The following is a 19,657-nucleotide window of genomic DNA, read 5'->3' as shown; positions in this document are numbered from 1 at the left end:
AGGGAGGGAGGAATGGAGAATGACTGCTAACAAGTATGTAGCTTCTTTTGGGGATAAAGAGAATGTTCTTAAATTAGATAGTGGTAATGGCTGCACAACCATGTGAATAAACTAAAACCCACTTAATCGTACACTTTAAAAGGTGAACTTTATGGTATGCAAATTGTATCTCAAAAACCTATTTCTTTTAAAAGTCAAAAAAAATAGTATAGACCCCTTCCATAGTTCCTTAGTCCTTTCCATTCTAGTCCTTAGAGTTACAGGTTTATTGTATACACTTTCAAGCATTTATATGCACACAAAAGCATATCTATGTGCTTGGGATATAGCAAAGGGATGGTACTATATATTCTACTTACTCTATTTTGACCAAAACCCAAGATGTTTAACCATTCTACTTTTTCTTAATATTTGACTATGTTTGAACTTAAATTGATATCCACACATACTAAAATACCAAAATATGCATTGAGTCATCAAATTTCAAAGGTCATCCATGATATTTTTTAAGGGCTTAAAACTCCTTTGCATGATCTTTCAGCCTGTTTATTTCAGCATAGGAAAATACCCTTGCTTTGCCTTCACCTAACTCTAAGGAAGTCTATTAGAGATATTTAGGGTCAGAAATGGGTCCTTGGGGCTTGAGAGAGAAACGGATCTTCTGCTATTGATGATGTAGCTCTGCCATGACCCTATGGCATGGGTCCTCAGTGGCCCTGTGGGAAGCCTAGTGTAGGCAACATGGCCTAGCCCACCTATGTTGATGTTTAAGGGGTGCTAGGAACAAAAGAGAAGCTATGGAGACTTTTGCTTATCCCCCTTTCTTCCCTCTTTGGTGGTCTTATTTTTATCCGACGCTCTTAATCTCAACTTATAACCGGAAAATACAGCACCAAAGTGTGAGGGCATTTAGGGGGAAACTGTTATCTGTTTTGGAAGTAATACCAAGGAAGATCAGGGACAAATGCAGAACTGGAAGCAAGGACTAAGGTTGGATTTAGCAGGATTTCCTGAAAGATTGGATGTAGGATGTGAGGAAATGAGATGAACCAAAGATGTCTTCAGGGTCATTGGCCTGAATAACTTGAAGAATAGATTTGCCATTTTCTTGGCTGGGAATGAGTGCAGAAAGAACAGGTTTGAAAGTGGTGCATGAGGAGTTTCATGAGACATCAAATACCTGAGATTCCTGTTATCTAACATCTGTCCAAGTAAAAATGTGGAGTTGATTCTGGAGGTGGGGCTGGAAATATAACTGTGGAAGTCATCAGAACATACAAGGGATGTGAAGGCATTACAATGGATGAGATCAAGCAGGTAGTGAGTATTGAGATATAAGAAAAGATCTGAGGTCAAGTACTGGAGCTCTGTAACATTTAGACATTAGGAAATTGAAGAGAAACCAGCAAAGGAGCATGCAAAGGGTTGGCATTGGATTTTGTGGCTCTGTAGTGCAGTGCTCTGGCTCTTTTGGTGACTGAAAGATGCTTGTTCACTGCTTTTCTCTGTGTTTTCACCCGGAGCATCCCTGTGACATTTCTATATAGATATATTTATTTATACTCTAAGTTCTAGGGTACATGTGCACAACGTGCAGGTTTGTTACATATGTATACATGTGCCATGTTAGTGTGCTGCACCCATTAACTCGTCATTTACATTAGCTATATCTCCTAATGCTATCCCACCCCCCTCCCCCCACCCCACAACAGGCCCCAGTGTGTGATGTTCCCCTTCCTGTGTCCAAGTGTTCTCATTGTTCAATTCCCACCTATGAGTGAGAACATGCGGTGTTTGGTTTTTTGTCCTTGCGATAGTTTGCTGAGAATGATGGTTTCCAGCTTCATCCATGTCCCTACAAAGGACATGAACTCATCATTTTTTATGGCTGCGTAGTATTCCATCGTGTATATGTGCCACATTTTCTTAATCCAGTCTATAATTGTTGGACATTTGGGTTGGTTCCAAGTCTTTGCTATTGTGAATAGTGCCACAATAAACATATGTGTGCATGTGTCTTTATAGCAGCATGATTTATTTATTTATTTTTTCCAACTCTTTTTTTTATTATACTTTAAATTTTAGGGTACATGTGCACAATGTGCAGGTTTGTTACATATGTATATATATGCCATGTTGGTGTGCTGTACCCATTAACTTGTCATTTACATTAGCTATATCTCCTAATGCTATCCCTCCCACCTCCCCGCCCCCACAACAGGCCCCAGTGTGTGATGTTCCCCTTCCTGTGTCCATGTGTTCTCATTATTCAGTTCCCACCTATGAGTGAGAACGTGTGGTGTTTGACTTTTGTCCTTGCGATAGTTTGCTGAGAATGATAGTTTCCAGCTTCATCCATGTCCCTACAAAGGACATGAACTCATCAATTTTATGGCTGCATAGTATTCCACGGTGTATATGTGCCACATTTTCTTAATCCAGTCTATCATTGTTGGACATTTGGGTTGGTTCCAAGTCTTTGCTATTGTGAATAGTGCCACAATAAACATACATATGCATGTGTCTTTATAGCAGAATGATTTATAATCCTGTGAGTATATACCCAGTAATGGGATGGCTGGGTCAAATGGTAATTCTAGTTCTAGATCCCTGAGGAATTGCCACACTGACTTCCACAATGGTTGAACTAGTTTGCAGTCCCACCAACAGTGTAAAAGTGTTCGTATTTCTCCACATCCTCTCCAGCACCTGTTGTTTCCTGACTTTTTAATGATCGCCATTCTAACTGGTGTGAGATAGTATCTCATTATGGTTTTGATTTGCATTTCTCTGATGGCCAGTGATGATGAGCATTTTTTCATGTGTCTGTTGGCTGCATAAATGTGTTCTTTTGAGAAGTGTCTGTTCAAATCCTTTGCCCACTTTTTGATGGGGTTGTTTGTTTTCTTCTTATAATTTGTTTGAGTTCATTGTAGATTCTGGATATTAGCCCTTTGTCAGATGAGTAAATTGCAAAAATTTTCTCCCATTCTGTAAGTTGCCTGTTCACTCTGATGGTAGTTTCTTTTGCTGTGCAGAAGCTCTTTAGTTTAATTAGATCCCATTTGTCAATTTTGGGTTTTGTTGCCATTGCTTTTGGTGTTTTAGACATGAAGTCTTTGCCCATGCCTATGTCCTGAATGGTATTGCCTAGGTTTTCTTCTAGGGTTTTTATGGTTTTATGTCTGACATTTAAGTCTTTATTCCATCTTGAATTAATTTTTGCATAAGGTTCCTCATACATTCCTGTTGTGCTTTCACCCTCTACTCTCTGGTTCTCACCCTGTTCTCATATATCCAAGGAAGATGATACACTCTAATTAGAAACCACAGCTGAACTCAGCTCATTATTTTCAAAATCTTTCGTCTCCATTAGGTAAAAATCATTGCAGTCTGTTTATTCAATATGTTTTCTTTTCCACTTAAATTCTGTTCATGCAGAGACTGATTCCTGGAACATCAATGTGCTGGCAACTTTGACTTTGTAATTTCCCTTTTGTTGCCCCACTCAACTGCATGGCTGATCTCCATTCATTTGTTCACTTCCAGAGCCTACTGTTGGCAATCTGATTTTTCTTCATAGTTTCCCATTAAAATTCACTAGAGATGCTTTTGATTTACTTATTTCTTCCCTGGCAGGGTAGAGTTGCTTGTTCCAGATCACCTCATAGCAAACTGGACCATTCTCAAGTAAACTGCTCATCCCTGGTGCAGTTATCAGCAGGGAGGCATCTGCAGCATTAACAGTGATTGACCCGTATAGTGATGTTTAATATGTGATAATGTTACTAGCAGCAAACAAAATAGCACTTGTAAACACAGTTGTTTACTCATACTTACATGTATAGGTTTGGACTTGAGGGGTAAAATAGCAAAATAGAGCAAAATTACCCAACTCCCCTGCTAATAAAACCTAAGGAAATGAATAAAATGACCTGATAAAATTATACCAGGATAACTACAGTAAGGAAGAGCTACAACTTCATGCCATTTTCTCTGAATAGCAGCTAGGAGGAAAGAAAAGAAGAGAAAGATGAAGGAGGAGGAAAAGGAAAGGGTCGCGGAGGAGGAGAAGAGAATGAGAGAGAACATGAATATTCTAGGCTCATCCCTTAAGACTGTCTTCTGGAAGAAGTTAAGAAGAAATAAACTTGGAAAAACAACTAAACCGTATACTCAAATTCCCCAATCTGTGAAGTCTGTGGCCAAAGGGCTATGCAGAGCCCTGGAAAGTGATAAGAACCACTCATGTATAGAAGCCACTTGTTCCAGAGGCAAAATAATCCACTAGATCTCACCATTTTTATTTTTTTCAGCTGAGAAGGCTTGAGAGTGAAGGCAAAATGTCATACCTTCTGAAAATGAATCATCTCCCATTCTGCTACAAAAATGTAGCATAATGAAAATATGAAGAGACAAAAACAGAAGCTTCAAGAGTACAGGAAGCTCAGGATAAAGAGGGGTGTCGAAAGCCCCAGGAGTTGTCCTATTCGCCCATACAGAGAACCAAAACCAACAGGAGGACATTGACTTCTCCCTCACCTGGAGTCAGTGGAGTGGGAATGATGGCTGGAGAGAGGCCAGTGAATTTGGAGAAGTGAACACTTAGGACTGATTAGTTCTGGCTGCAATAAAGATTTCCTGAACCTACCTGAATTGAAGAAATATCTGAAGCCTGATATTTCAAGCATAATTGCCCATACACAGCCTCAGCTAATACTTCTCTCCCTGTACCCCTCTCCTCCTACTGAAACAGTAAAACACAGAGAAGAAAACCTCGTTGATAAATTGAAAAAGGGCGCTAATGAGTGGGATGAGATATCTGGAATAATTCTCTGCCCCTGTATTAGAAAGAATAAAAGATCTAGATAATAATGTTAAAAGTGGAAATTTTGGCAACTGTGGAACCAGTCTAGAAAGAAATTAGTTCAAATTAAAACAGGTAATGAGAGGACCCCAAGAATAATATCTATGAGAGTAAGAATCAAATGGTTTCTGGGCAATTGATGGTTTAAAGAAAGAACATCTGTAGGATAGTAAGAAGGGTTTATTCTAAATGATAAGTGTAATGTGTGAGAATCTGGAAGCTACTTGAGATAGAAGAAAGAAAGAATATATTTATTTTCCCAGTGAGACATGTGAAAAATAGTCAGAAAATCTCAGCAAAAACAAAACCAAACCAAAAATTGTATTAAAAAAACAATGGCTCAAATAACGTGAGTTAAATTGGCCCAGATTCTGAGCAATTAATGGAAAGTAAGGAAGGTTCCATTTAATCTTGACCATTTACTGTCTAATAGAGTCTTGGAGGGGGAAGTATAATTTTAGAACATTACCTGGCCCAAGAGTGAGCAATGTTTTCATAGGAAACATTGACTATCAACATATTGATTATCAACCTGCTGAGAAGCACGGATGACCCAATTATGATAGAAAAACAAAATGTAAATATTGTCAAACTTGAGGATATAAATGTATACATGACACAAGATGGAAAATGAAAGCAGAGAGAAGAGGTGACCTGACAAGTGGCAATGGTAATACCTTCATCTCACACTGGAAGGGGTCAAGTCTTTCTAGTTTGATGGAAAAAGAAATCGAGATTTACATACAAATTTGGGAGTGGTTAAGGGAAGTGGGGAGTGATGTTGTGCCTGAATGAAATCTTCACATATCATAGCAGAAGTCTATGTCTAAAGTGGATAAATCAAGAAATCCTAAATAGGGATAGGCATAACGCCATCAGAAGTGAAAACAAAAAATTCCTGTCTCATTACTTATACCAAAATAAATTTCAGATTTAAACTGATTTAAACAGCCAATTCAGGTTCAACATGTTTAAAATAATAAAGCAAGGAAAGTGTCAAACTACTGCATAAAACCACGGGTAAATTTATGTCTAATCATGCAGTGAGAGAAGTCTTTTTAAGCAAAATAAAAACACTTGAATGACAAATTAGACCACACTGAAATTTAAAACTGATCTTTGCAAAAATATAAGAAATGTATAGGGGAAAATGCACTGAACATACGTGGCAGATAAAAGATGGGTTTTCTTATTTGTAAAGAGTTGGTGGAAACCAATAAAGAAAATAAAACGGTCAACAGGGCAGAAAAATGGAATAACATGTGAATAGGTAGTTCAGAGAAACAACTTCCTCTCTGCCTTCTTTCCACTGAAACTCTACTCCTGTGCATTACTGAGGTCAGTTGCTTCATTTTCCCAAAACTGTTCTTGATTCACCCAAGAGGACTAAATTGGCTCTTCTCTGTTGCCCCTCAGTAGTTTAACCATATTTTGCTTACACACCAAAGTTACTATTCTTCCCTTTCTTTTTATTTTCTTTTTTCTTTTGAGACGGGATCTTGCTCTGTTGTCCAGGCTGGAGTGCAGTGGCACAATCTCAGCTCACTGAAACCTCCGCCTCCCAGGTTCAAGCGATTCTTCTGCCTCAGCCTCCCGAGTAGCTGGGATTACAGGCGACCATCACCACACCTGGCTAATTTTTGTATTTTTAGTAGAGACGGGGTTTCACCATGTTGGCCAGGCTGGTCTGGAACTCCTGACCTCAAGTGATCTGCCCGCCTTGGCCTCCCAAAGTGCTGGGATTACAGGCGTGAGCCATCACGCCCAGCCAGTATTCTTCCTTTTTGAGAATTGATCCTGTTCATCTTTTTCTTCCCCTCTCAATTATACAATTCTTAAGGGAAGAAACTATGTCTTACTCCACTCAATCCCCAATGCATCAAACCTTTAGTAACCACTAATAATCCTTGTTTGAATAAATAAAGAGCACAGGCCCTACAGACAATGTAAGTCAGTAAGCGCACTTGAGTCACTATCTCAAGCACACTACCATTTGAATTTAAATTTCTGGATAAAAATCTCCACAAAACTGATAAGGCACCCTTCAAGCAGGACACAAGTTAATTTTCAGCCTCTAATAGAAGTATTTGTTGGCACTGCCTTTCATTGGTTTATTCATTTCAGCAGCCATAAACACACAGATCCCATTGTCACAGAAAGCTTTGTTCGCAAATATAATTCAGTGCATCTCACAATATGAGCTTTCAGGTGGTTGAGCTGTGTGGAAATTAGATTTTTTTTTCTCCCGAGACTCTGAAATGAAAAGAGGATAACCCCAGTGCTCTTGCCCACATCGCTTATCTCACAACAACAGATTACAATCCCATAACTCCACGTTCCCAAGCATCTACTGTGTTGATCAAATGTAATGCAACAGATGAAAAAACATCAGCTGGTTCATGCCCAAGACAGCTGAAAGGTGCACTTACATTTTTAGTCTCCAGATACCAAAATAAATCTGTTGGGCTTAATCATGAGTTGTCCTGCTACTTTTGGGGAAAGAAAGCCATGTCCAGTGAAATTTCTTTTATACTGGCAGGCATTTTGACTCTTCACCTATTGCTGTTGAATCTCCAGGATACGTACATGTTTTCACACTGATACCTTCATTGAAGAAAATACAGCAATCTGATATTTTTATGTGAATCATCTTTGGAATTCGTGTTCCTCACCTTTGGATACAATAAATATTCAAGAGAAAAAAAAATACAGGAAAAAAATAATTGCCCTCAATGATGAGTTCTGTAATACTTATAAGGATAAGTGATATGTTGAAAAATTCTCAAAAGCAATTTTAGAAGGAATAATTTTTGCAAAGAGTGGCTGTGTCTTGGGCACCATGGCAAGAAAAATAGTATATTGCCCTTGGTGATGCTGGGGTCAAGTATCAATAACAACATGCTTCATATTTTCATGAACAAAACACTTCTTCATAAGGTAATGAGATTATAGAAAAATCAACTCAAGGTAAAAATAATTACTTTGCACATGGACAAAGGATAAGTGGAAGAACTTATCTTCTAGTTCGTGGTTCATTTAACAATTAATTGCTCCTTTTTCAAATAGGTCCACTGTGTTCTGGGCCTTGAACAGTGTACCTCTAAGAAAGTTTGTTATCCTTACTGAAGGAAATTACAGTTAGGTCGCTTCTCAGCCTTTTGGCTAAGATCAAGTGTGAAAATTATACTTAGATTACTATGTAATTAGGCCTGGTAGATCCTGGGTAGACTTCACTGAATGCAGGATGCAATATTTGGAAAAGTACTTACTTTGGAGTCCTAATGCCTGGGTGCTACTTCTATTAGTGCCAGAAATTAATAGCGTGACTTTGGGATAATCACTTAACATCTTTGAGCCTCATTTTCCTTATCTTCAAAAAAAAAAAAAAGAAGAAGGAATCAGATTAAATCATCTTTACCAGATTAGGTCTATCTTTAGGTCCCCCAGTGTAACTGGGTTTCTGTCTTGGTCTCAGTCCATCTTTGCATTATCCTGGACTTTATTTATTGGAATCCCAATATCTGAGAATTCAATTTATGTCTTTATCGTATTGAAGTCTATAAAGATATTTTTAAAGAGTCACTAGACTCCAGTGGGGCAACTTGCTCCAGATATCATCATAGTCTCATTAAAAAGTATTTATCGACTACTAATGTGTATAGGATACATGAGTTGGAGACTCACAGATACACATATATTTAATTAGAAAAATATGTAAGAATGAAACTAGCCAAAGATCTTGGCAGAAAGTATATGAGATTTTTAGCTTGGCTGGCCTTTGTTGGAATGCTCTATTTTTTATTTCTTTTTTGTTTGTTTGTTTGTTTTTTTGGTCTTGGCTTCTTCCATGATCTTGACCCTGTGCCTTGAAACTTTTTTTAAATCATGAAAAATGTGTTTGTCTTCAAGCTGTCCAGTGTGGCAATATCACTTAGAAATATTTCTTTTTTAAAGAGTCCCATGTTTTTAATATGATAGCTAAAATAATATGATAGAAAGGTACCATAAAAATAAAATTAAGGTTATTGTTCTTTTATATGCCTTAGACAAGTGTAATTCACTATAAAAATAAGTTTCTCTTAGCAGCAGGAACAAAGAAAAAGTAATCTGTTGAAAATGTTAGATAGCTTGCTGAAAGGAAAAAAATTAACGGCAAAAACCAAAGATCTTGAATTTGTTTCTAATTTGCTCAACAGCATTTACTGCGAACCAAACTAATTTTAATTCAGGGTAATTATTTTCTTATTCCACATCAAATAGTTAAATATCACATTTTTAAGATCTTTATTCTCATATCTTTCCTATGTGTTGAATCAAGACTGTTCTTGCCCTGATCAGATAAAAATTAATAATATTGAGATCAAAGTCTTCAAACATCACATGCTAATTTGAAGTTGTATGCAAGCCTAAAGCTAGTGTGTAATACCTTTGTTCTTTTCCTCTTAGGCATTTATGTCCATGTTCCAGATCCTCACCCAGGAAGGATGGGTGGACGTAATGGACCAAACTCTAAATGCTGTGGGACATATGTGGGCACCCGTGGTTGCCATCTATTTCATTCTCTATCATCTTTTTGCCACTCTGGTGAGTTCAGCATTTTTTTTCAATTATATCTTGGAATTTATAATGGGATGAACATCAACAGATATTTGGCCTATTGTCAATTTCAAAATGGGAGCTGAAGCACTAATGCAGACTAGTCTGGTTGGATGAGATCCCTCCTTCCATTCTAAGTTTCTGCACATCAAAGAACTGCTTGATTCGTTAAGTTAGATATTTTCTCCATCAGGTACTAGTGTTTGCAAGAGGGAAAACAAGACAGAACAAAATGAAAATCTCACATTTACATACCAATTTAAGTATCCCCAAGCATTCACACCTAGATGATCTCAGGATCAAACCGGAACTCCATTATTATTATTTTTCTCATGTAGAGACACTGTCTTCAGTTTCACTGCATCCTCTTCACAGCTGTAATTAAACTGAAGACAGAAGCTATAGACCTCAGGGTGCAGTCAGTTAATTAGAAATCAGCACAGTGTTTTTGTGCTATGTGCGACTGGAAAAAAACACATGGAAAAAAATAAAACACATTGCTGCAAATATTGTAAAAGCACAAGAAACCTGAATACCAAAGTCCAGTAAGAACCGACTTCTGTCACACAAGCAGATTTTTCTCTTCAATATACTTCCATTAAAAACAAAGAAAAAATGTTATGAAATGCAGCCTGTGACTTACTAAGGAAGGTAATACCAAATGCTCATCTCTATGTAATAAATTTGTTCATATTTAAGAAGCAAACCTGAGTTCTAACATCACGTTAGAAGTTCCAAGTTGAGGACTCAAATGTTTCCCTTTATCAGGAACACAAGAAATAAATACAACTGCTACTATTGTTTTTGGTAATATGTCTTACAGTTACAAAATATCTTACAATATTATTGCTAATCTTTGGAACACCCGATTAGATAGTATTCCCAGTTAACAGATGATAAAACTGAGACTCAGAAGAGTTTAGTAATTTATCTGATGTCACATGGAATGTAAATATGACCAGAGTGTTCCCAGGTCTGTCTGATCTAGATTTGGTCCTTAGTCTTGCAGCTAATTATTATTGCTTCCTGGGATAATGAAGTTTAAAGTTGTCTGAAAAAAATGTCTTTGTCAAATCAAACTTCTGCCAAAGAATCACTCACATCAAACAAATTACATATAATCTCTAAGGTCAGTTTTAATTCTAAATATCTGTGAATGAAATAAGTCCTTGATAAACTAGATATAACTTAGAAGTTGTGTTTGCTATAGACAGACAGAGGCTTTCAAAACTAAGACATGTCCACCAAAAAGTTAATGAGAATTCATTGTTACGTGGTGTGAAGTCATGGGCTCAAACAGTAGAACTACATAGACATAGTTTTGGCCTTTTTATACGTGGAGTTGACTTTTAAAACATTCACGAAAGATAGGAACATTGTGCAATAGGAATGGAAGCCTGGCTTGCAAAGCTGAATCTGGCTGTGCTGGTGTTTGCACAACACTTAGCCCTGGGGTCTTTGCATCTTCCCTTCCAGGACCTTTAAGCCTGTGCCATTTATTCATTCATCCATGCATTTACACATCATTTATGCGTTCAGCTAAGTTTATTAAGCTACTTGTGTTTAAGTTACTCTAAAACTATGGAATTGCTCAGACTGTTGATTGTGGGTTAAATGCAGGATAGATTTCACTGAAATCATCTATGTCAGGGAATATCAATCTAATTATTTTATAGTAATCAACCTAATCGTTTTCCTAATAAAACAACAAAATGGTTTACTTTCCTCACTGAAAATGTTTCACACTCAGATATACGTTTGATTCTTAAATCAGAGACACAAAAAATGAAAGCTGGAAGAAAAAACTAGCCTATTAAATTATTTAGTAAAGTAATATTTTTTCAAGTGAAAATTCTACTGGGGTCACTAATATAATAAAATAAAATTTTATAACTGGTATATAGCCTTCTTGGGCAATCTAAATCTTCTTTATGGGCTAAAATATGGCATTGGTTATAGAACACTTAAAGTTCATCCAAGGACTCCTGGGGTTCACCTGAGGCTTTAGGAATCCACAGAGCACAAGATGAAAACCAATCTCTAATTCTACTCTTTCCACTTACTGATTTAAGTATCTACCCAAAACATCTGTTCTAACTTTTTTATTGCAATTTTCAAACAACAGTTATAAGTTAAAACTGAAAATTGAAATAACTTGTTCTTTTATTCACACTGTTTAAAAGTCTGTAAGACAATTGAGAATTCAGAAGTCTACATGTTAACGAGAACAGTTTGGTAAATGCGGTGTCGTACAAGACTATGAAATTGGGGGGCAAAAATCCAGATTCAGGTTCTAGCTCTGCTGGTCACTCGATATCTGATTTCTGAAGACTCACATAACTTCCCTGATCTCTCTGTTGTTTGTATTGGAAAGTGAGGATAATAATTCACAATACACCCAGTTTCCAAGGTTGTCATGTATCTGCGAGTTAACCCTGTATTTCTGAGGATGTTTTAGAGCACCAGCACTGAGCCCCTTTAAATGTAGATAAGACGGTTTGTGCATTTAAAGCCATATATTAATAAATGTTAAATTTATATTATGTTAAGATATTTTTAATTTATGCAATTTATTAGGGTATCATTTATGCCCCTTCCTGAATTAATTTCCACTCTTCTTGTTTCTCTCCTTCCCTATACCTCTTCTCCCAGGGAATGACTCTGATAATTTTAATATAAATTCATTTTCCAATTTTTAGAACATATTTCACTAAATTTAACATTCTGTCATTCAGTAGAAGACTCAGTTTGTGTAACACTAAAGAGAAAAACAATTAAACTATACACATAGAGGATAAGGTGCATCCCTACTTCAGAGTTTTTAAAAGGTGAAAGTAAATGTGCATCTTAAAATCAATGAAATGCAGAGGTTTCCCACACATATATGCATCCATTAAAAATATAGTATTTAGGGCCAGCACGGTGGCTCATGCCTGTAATCCCAGCACTTTGGGAGGCTGAGGCAGGTGGATCACCTGAGGTCAGGAGTTAAAGATCAGCCTGGCCAACATGGTGAAACCCTATCTCTACTAAAAATACAAAATATTAGCCAGGCATGGTGGTGAGCACCTGTAAGCCCAGCTACTCAGGATACTGAGGCAGGAGAATCACTTGAATCTGGGAGGTGGGGGTTGCAGTGAGCCGAGATCATGCTGTTGCACCCCAGCCTGGGCAACAACAGTGAAACTCCATCTCAAAAATATATATATATATATACACACACACAGACACACACACACACGTGTGTGTGTGTATATATGTGTATATATGTATATATGTGTATATATGTATATATGTGTGTATATATGTATATATATGTGTGTGTATATATGTATATATATGTGTGTGTATATATGTATATATATGTGTGTGTATATATATGTATACATATAGTATTTTAAACTTAAGGTTACCATCTAAATACATTTTATGCCCAAAATTCTGAAGATTAATATTAAGTTTTCTTAGTTTGCAAAGCACTGCTCCAGTCAACTGATGGCCATCCCTAGGGGAGTGGTCTGGTAATACATACTTCTCTCCCTATAAGTCCATGCTGGGGCCAAGTTATTCATGGTCATGTGTTTCCCTCCTTATCAATTATTTGTGGCAGCAATTTTTAGAACAAATGGTATCAAACTCAACATATATTCTGCAGTTAAATTTTTCACTGGCTATTTTTTTCTGAGATCTTTTTATCTTACTCCACATGAAGCTAATTTGGTCATTGTTATAGAGAGCCATATGGTACTCCGCGGACTGTGAATATGCCATATTTGTTTATCAGTTCCCTTTCTGATGGCTATTTAGGCTGTTTTCCAATGTTGTACTTTTATAATGCTGCAATACATTTATGTATCGTGCCCACTTATGTGAATTTCTCTAGGATATATGTCCGAAAGTAGAATGCTTGGATCTTAGGTACTGCCCAAATTGCTCTATACCAGGGAGCTGCAAGCCCAGATACCAAATCCAGCCCACCACCTGTATTATACAACCTGTGAGCTAAAAATGGTTTCTATAATTTAGTGGTTATACAAGTACCCACAGAATATCCTCAGTATTGCCTCATGACCCTCAACGTCTAAAATGTTTACTGTCTGGACCTTTAAGAAAACACTGTGGACTCCTGCTGTATAGATAAATTGTGCTAATTTACCCTCCCAAGTGCAATAGTTGAGAATTCCTGTGTTCTTACACTCTTACTTAGACGTCACATTGTTTGACATGTGAGGTTTTGGCAATCTTATGAGTGAACACTGGTATCAATTGGGCTTGCATTTTTGCATTTCCATAATTATTAATAAGGGAGCACCTCTTACTATGTTTATTGACCATCTTTTTTGTGACGCAATTGTTTGTTTTACCTATTTTCCTAAAAACTAATTTGTCTTAACTCATTTATTGGATATTTATTGGATATTAATCTCTTGACTATTACATGTGTTGCGAATATCCTCTCTTAGGCAGTATTTTGTCTTCCAGTTTGTCTGTGATGTCTTTTGACATTCTATATATTTTTATTTCATTTTTAGTTAACAAATAATAATTGTATATATAGTAGTCCTCGTTTGTCCCCGAGGGAAACTTTCCAAGATTCCCAGTAGATACCTGAAACCATGGATAGTACAGAACCCTATATATACTATGTTTTTTCTTATACATACATAACTTTGATAAAGTTTAATTTATAAATGAGGCATAGTAAGAAATTAACAACAATAATAACAAAATAGAACAGTTATGACAATATACTATAATAAAAGTTATGTGAATACGCATTCTCTCTCTGTCTCCATCTCTCCTTTTCAAAATGTCTTAATATTTTCAGGCTGTGGCTGACCACAGGGAACTGAAACTACAGAAAGTGAGACAGTGGATAAGGGGGAGCCTACTGTATTTATGGGGCACAACGTGATGTTTTGATACATGCATACATTGTGGAATGATCAAATTAGGTCAAAACTATCGGTTTTTGACTGATGGTCTGTATTTATTTTGACCTCATGCTTAAGGAATTCTTTCCCACCTGAAGTAATACAAATATTCTCCTATATCTTCTTCTAATTGTTTATAATTTTTGCTTTTCACCTTTAAGTCTTTAGCTCATCTCTACTTACTAGTTAGATATAGCATAAGCTAAATGAAATATACTGTTTAAATAAAACTCAAATCAATTTTTCTCAGATTTATATGAGAAACTGCAAGCTTTAGAATATTTATTTGATTTATCTGATTATGAAGTCTAACACAAAAAAGGTAAACTGTTCAAACTTTTAAATTTCTAAATTATTTTTAAATGATACATAATTTAATAAGAGGGAACACTGTATAACTAAATTAAAACAAAGATTATCACTTCTATACTACCCAAAAAAAGTCTAATACTGAAGTCACTTCCCCAGTTCACAAAAAATTTTGCTTAAAACATGATCAGCAGTTGTTTTTCTTTTCCTTTATACCCTTAGACTAACAGTTACTGTAATGGGCTTTATGAAGTGAGTTCAATTTGATTTCATACAGTTTTACTGAACCTCTACTACCACGTGCAGGTACTAACCTACGTCCTGGCCAAAGTGGGAAAGAGCTTAATTCATGTCCTCTTAGGGGCTACAAATAATTGGAAATTAGCCATAACAAACACAGACAGGCTAACCAACAAACAAATGAAACCGGTGGTTCCAAGGCCTGAAGATGCAAATGGTAAGAGAGGCATGTGTACATTGCTACTTGCTATGTGATCAATAAACATCCGCTTCCCAATTGTTCCCAATCTGCCTTATGAGAAATATCAAAAGTAGTGGCAGTGAAACAGCTGGAGATAGTCTGTGGGCTAACATATAAACACATGCGTGAGGGTGACAGGTCTGTGTTACACACACATTGCATGCCCCTAAAAACTAAACTTCACAAGTTAAAATATTCCATAAGCCTGTCTTTAGAGCTGAACTTACCTTAAAATGAGCATTTTTGTTTAATCGTATGTTTCCTTTTACAAAATGCTACAATGCATTTTAACCCAAATGGGTGAGAAGGAAAAAAAAAAGTCTGTGTAAACATACAGGCTCTGATGTGTCTTTGTTCACACCGAACAGTGGTGCCATACAACTTGGTGAGTTCCTGATTTAGTCTTCCCAGGGACAGGCATGTGCCAAGCAGCGAAAAATAAAATGTGTGGTTGCAGCTTGTTCTGGAATAAAGAACAGCAGGCTATTTCATCACCCCTGGGGGCACCAATTTTCAGCCCACAATGAAAATCAAGCTGAAGTATATAGCAAATGCATATTCATAACCTCCATGTATTGTCCCTTTCAAACATCTCTCTCTTCCGCCAGGTATGTATTCTGTATTTCTGTCCTGACTGATTGCAGTTTATTGAATGCTTGTTAAATTCATCTTTTTCCCCACCTTTGCCAATGATTTGGGGATAAGGACTATGGAAGACCTAACAAGTTGAAAGACTCCATTTTTCCTGCAATGTTTTTCTGTCTATTACTGTTTCAAAGGAAAGCCCTGTGATGTGAATACTGAGAAGAGAGAAAATGTAATTAAGCGTTCATTGTGGGTAGTCTTTTTGTTACCTTTGAAGTGCTGAAATTAACACAGCAATCTCTTGATTTTGCCTCGGTAGTGGCAGCTTGCTGAGAATAGTCATATTTTGCTGACACAAATGGGCATTCCAAAGTGTAAATTAAATAACTTGATTGTATAGAATTCATTTAAAAGTGCATCTGTGTTGAACGTATCCCATTTTACACTGCGCTGATTACATTTGACTTTTTGTTGACCCATATAAAAAGTGAAATTGTTTCATACCACAGGCGGCAAGACAGCTTAGGATAGGGTGATTATAAATGGTAAAAAGGAAAAGAAAAACACAAGAGTGTGGGACATTGATTCCTGCTGTGTTTCTAGTGTATATTTGAAAATAATTTAAAGATAGAAATTATTAATAAAGTTCACAGCAAAGAAGAAAATAAGATTAAAGGTGAAATTTCAGCTAAAGGGACATCTTTAAGCTATATAAAAGGAAAAAATCATAAAATTAAACTTTATAAAAAGAAAGAAAAATGAAAAGGGAAAGCTATATAGGGTAAGGTCATGGCTATCTGCAGAGTCAGAGAGAATGTAAAATAGGATATGTTGCTACAGGGAGAGAAATTTTCAACCAGAAAATCCATTGTGAATGACAAGGCTACCCTCTTGCAAAAATAAATCACACTTTTCAGCTGTTTGAATCATGATAATCCAAAAGTCTTATTCTGAGGGAATGAGAACTACATTATGTTAGACAAAATGATCTGCATCACAACAAAATTGGAAGAAATAATTATACTTGTAAATGCAACTATTTCAGTAATTTATTGAATTTGACTGAAATTCATTGTAGTTAAACAGAAAAAAAATAAATATATCTGTGGTCACATGTATAAAACTTAAACAGAGCAAATAACTACCACAGCATTAACTGAGGTGAATCTGGGCTGTTTCAGAGGAGAAAAAGAAAAAGGAGGTATTAGAGAAAGAGGAGCGTCATAAAGAATATTAGAGAAATCAAACGCCTGTGAGACCCTGGTCCAGGTACCAGTTTGAACCTGGAAAATTACGCTTTTGAAATCCACTAAGCTGAAAGGTCAAAATTCTATTATGTCATTCATAAGTATTCTGAGAGAGACTTCCCAGACTTCAGCAGGCCTGATAATGTGGCATTTTCCACACTGAATGCATTGTCAATGCTAAACATACCTTAGCAATGGGCATTATAATCTGAGGGAAATAAAGAATTAGATATCTGAAATACATTGTTATTCTCCACTTTTTCATTGACATCACTGATTCATAATGTATCAATATCGATCATAAAATTAAAAAGTGGATACATACATCAGCTGTATATTACACAGTAGAACAAATGCTATGTTGCATATTAATATGATCAAATGCTATAGACCTGTTAAAAGTGCCAAATAGTAAATGCATGAAAAAATAGATATTTGGCTTTCTTTTTTACAGCATTGTACAAACTAAACACCACTGTGTTGAAAGCATACATGTACTTAGTTAGCAGGGTTCAAGAGGAGATGAAGGGTGGTGTCATTAGCCTTTTTCCCCTGAAATTATATCATTAAAAAAAATAGGGACATAGTATATCCTGTTGCATTATAAATTGAAATATCGGGCCAGGTGTGGTGGCTCCCCCTATAATCCCAGCACTTTGGGACGCCGAGGCGGGTGGATCACCTGAGGTCGGGAATTCCAGACCAGCCTGATCAACATGGTAAAACCCTGTGTCTACTAAACACACAAAAATTAGCCTGGTGTGGTGGCAGGCACCTAAAATCCCAGCTACTTCGGAGGCTGAAGCAGGAGAATCACTTGAACCCGGGAGGTAGAGGTTGCAGTGAGCTGAGATCACACCACTGCACTCCAGCCTGGGTGACAGAGAGAGACTCTGCCTCAATCAATCAATCAATCAATAGAAATATCACATAAATCTAAATATTAAGAAATAAATAATGCAAAGCAAATTAGTTGCATAATTTAGAACAGTCAAAGCACAAAGGTAAAAGTGTTTTATACATATGATGACACTCTTGTGATTCAATGTGGCAAGTCCCTGTAAAATTCCTTTATTACATCAATACCGTTTTAATATGAACCTGTAAATCACATTTAGTGGCTATAGAAAAACCTTTTGGCACAGCAACATGTGGCAGTGTAGGTAAACATTAGCTGAAGGTAATACGCAGACATCGCTGTAATGGGTTCTGATTACTAATGAGCATTACCTCAGCTTTCTGTAAAAACAGAACAAATGAGAACACTCAGAGAACTGAAAAATGGTTCTTCCTTTCAGAATGAGGGCTTGTCACCCACTCCCATGACTTTCCATACCATGTGTTGGCAAGTGTCTGACACCCAGGTCGACCTGCTCTTTCAGTCCAAATCCACATTGCACTGGGTTTGTAGGAAAATACTGTATCATTGATAACATAAATTAAATATGATGGACACCAAGCTGCCATTCTTCCTTCACTTCTACCCTTTATCGCAGTGGTTATTGTCACCTTATTAGAGTCTGTGAGAAAAGAACCGCAAAGTCATTCTCACCTCCTGGCAATCAGCTACAGACTCACCCTGCACCTCCTGAATCTTCTGTTTCCATTGCAAAGACACAGCCAAAGCCTTCGGTCAGACTTCAGTCATCTCTCACCCGGAGTGCCAGTTGCCACCTTATCACAGTGCCCTACATGCCAGGGACAGTTTGATGAGGATCAATCTGAAAGTCCACATTCAAATGGGGCTTCGGCGGAAACCAATCCCCCCACCACACACATACATCTTGAACCAGCTTCTGTTTTGTAAGTTTGTGCTTTTGTCATGCCACTGTCAAATTAATTGAAAAATGATGCCTAAACAAAGATATTTGCTGAATAAAATTAGGTTTATGCTACTTTCAAGCAAACTTCAAACTTTATTATATTATTCTTAAATTTGTTGCCTCCCCAAGAGTTTGTTCTAATTCTGTAAGTTTGGGCCTTCCTGTTGTGAAGTCACGCAGCATTTTCCCAGAGAACCAAAGCTCTTCCTTTAGGAGTCTTGTCTTCTCCTATCCACAGCAAATATCAAACGCATCTGCCGTGAGGAGTCAGTGCAGCTGGCATGCCGTGGCTCTCTCTGTCCTGCTCTGAGGGTGGCTTTTCTCTGTTTATCCCAAGGAAAAAGTATATAGCAGTTTCTTGTTTAACCAATGTAAGAAAACATTACATATCTTTTTTTTTTTTTTTTTTTGAGATGGAGTCTCGCTCTGTCGCCCAGGCTGGAGTACAGTGGCACGATCTCGGCTCACTGCAAGCTCCGCCTCCCGGGTTCACACCATTCTCCTGCCTCAGCCTCCTGAGTAGCTGGGACTACAGGCACCCGCCACCACGCCCGGCTAATTTTTTTGTACTTTTAATAGAAACGGGGTTTCACCATGTTAGCCAGGATGGTCTCGATCTCCTGACCTCGTGATCTGCCGGCCTTGGCCTCCCAAAGTGCTGGGATTACAGGCGTGAGCCACTGCGCCCGGCCAGAAAACATTATATATCTAATAACATTTTGTCAAACTGCACTTAACCTTGTCTAGTTACTATTTCAGTGAGCCAGTTTATTTTTTTGTTTTGTTTGTTTTTAGTTTTTGGAGACAGGGACTTG

General features: G+C 37.1%; 1 protein-coding gene across 6 annotated transcripts in view; it reads left to right on the top strand.

The window, feature by feature from the left end:
* The window catches only part of NALCN (sodium leak channel, non-selective), a 358,635-nt gene that overhangs the window by 209,147 nt on the left and 129,831 nt on the right, over positions 1 to 19,657 (top strand). For all 6 annotated transcript variants that reach the window (XM_034936923.3, XM_063595854.1, XM_063595853.1 and 3 more), the window contains exon 14: positions 9,314 to 9,451. In XM_034936923.3, the coding sequence (XP_034792814.1) occupies positions 9,314 to 9,451 (138 nt within the window). The remainder of the gene's footprint in view (positions 1 to 9,313; positions 9,452 to 19,657) is intronic.

The sequence above is a fragment of the Pan paniscus genome, chromosome 14 (genome assembly GCF_029289425.2).
Source record: "Pan paniscus chromosome 14, NHGRI_mPanPan1-v2.0_pri, whole genome shotgun sequence".
Lineage (NCBI taxonomy): Eukaryota > Metazoa > Chordata > Mammalia > Primates > Hominidae > Pan > Pan paniscus.
Note: the sequence above shows the minus strand (reverse complement) of the source record. Positions and strands in the feature narration are given on the sequence as shown.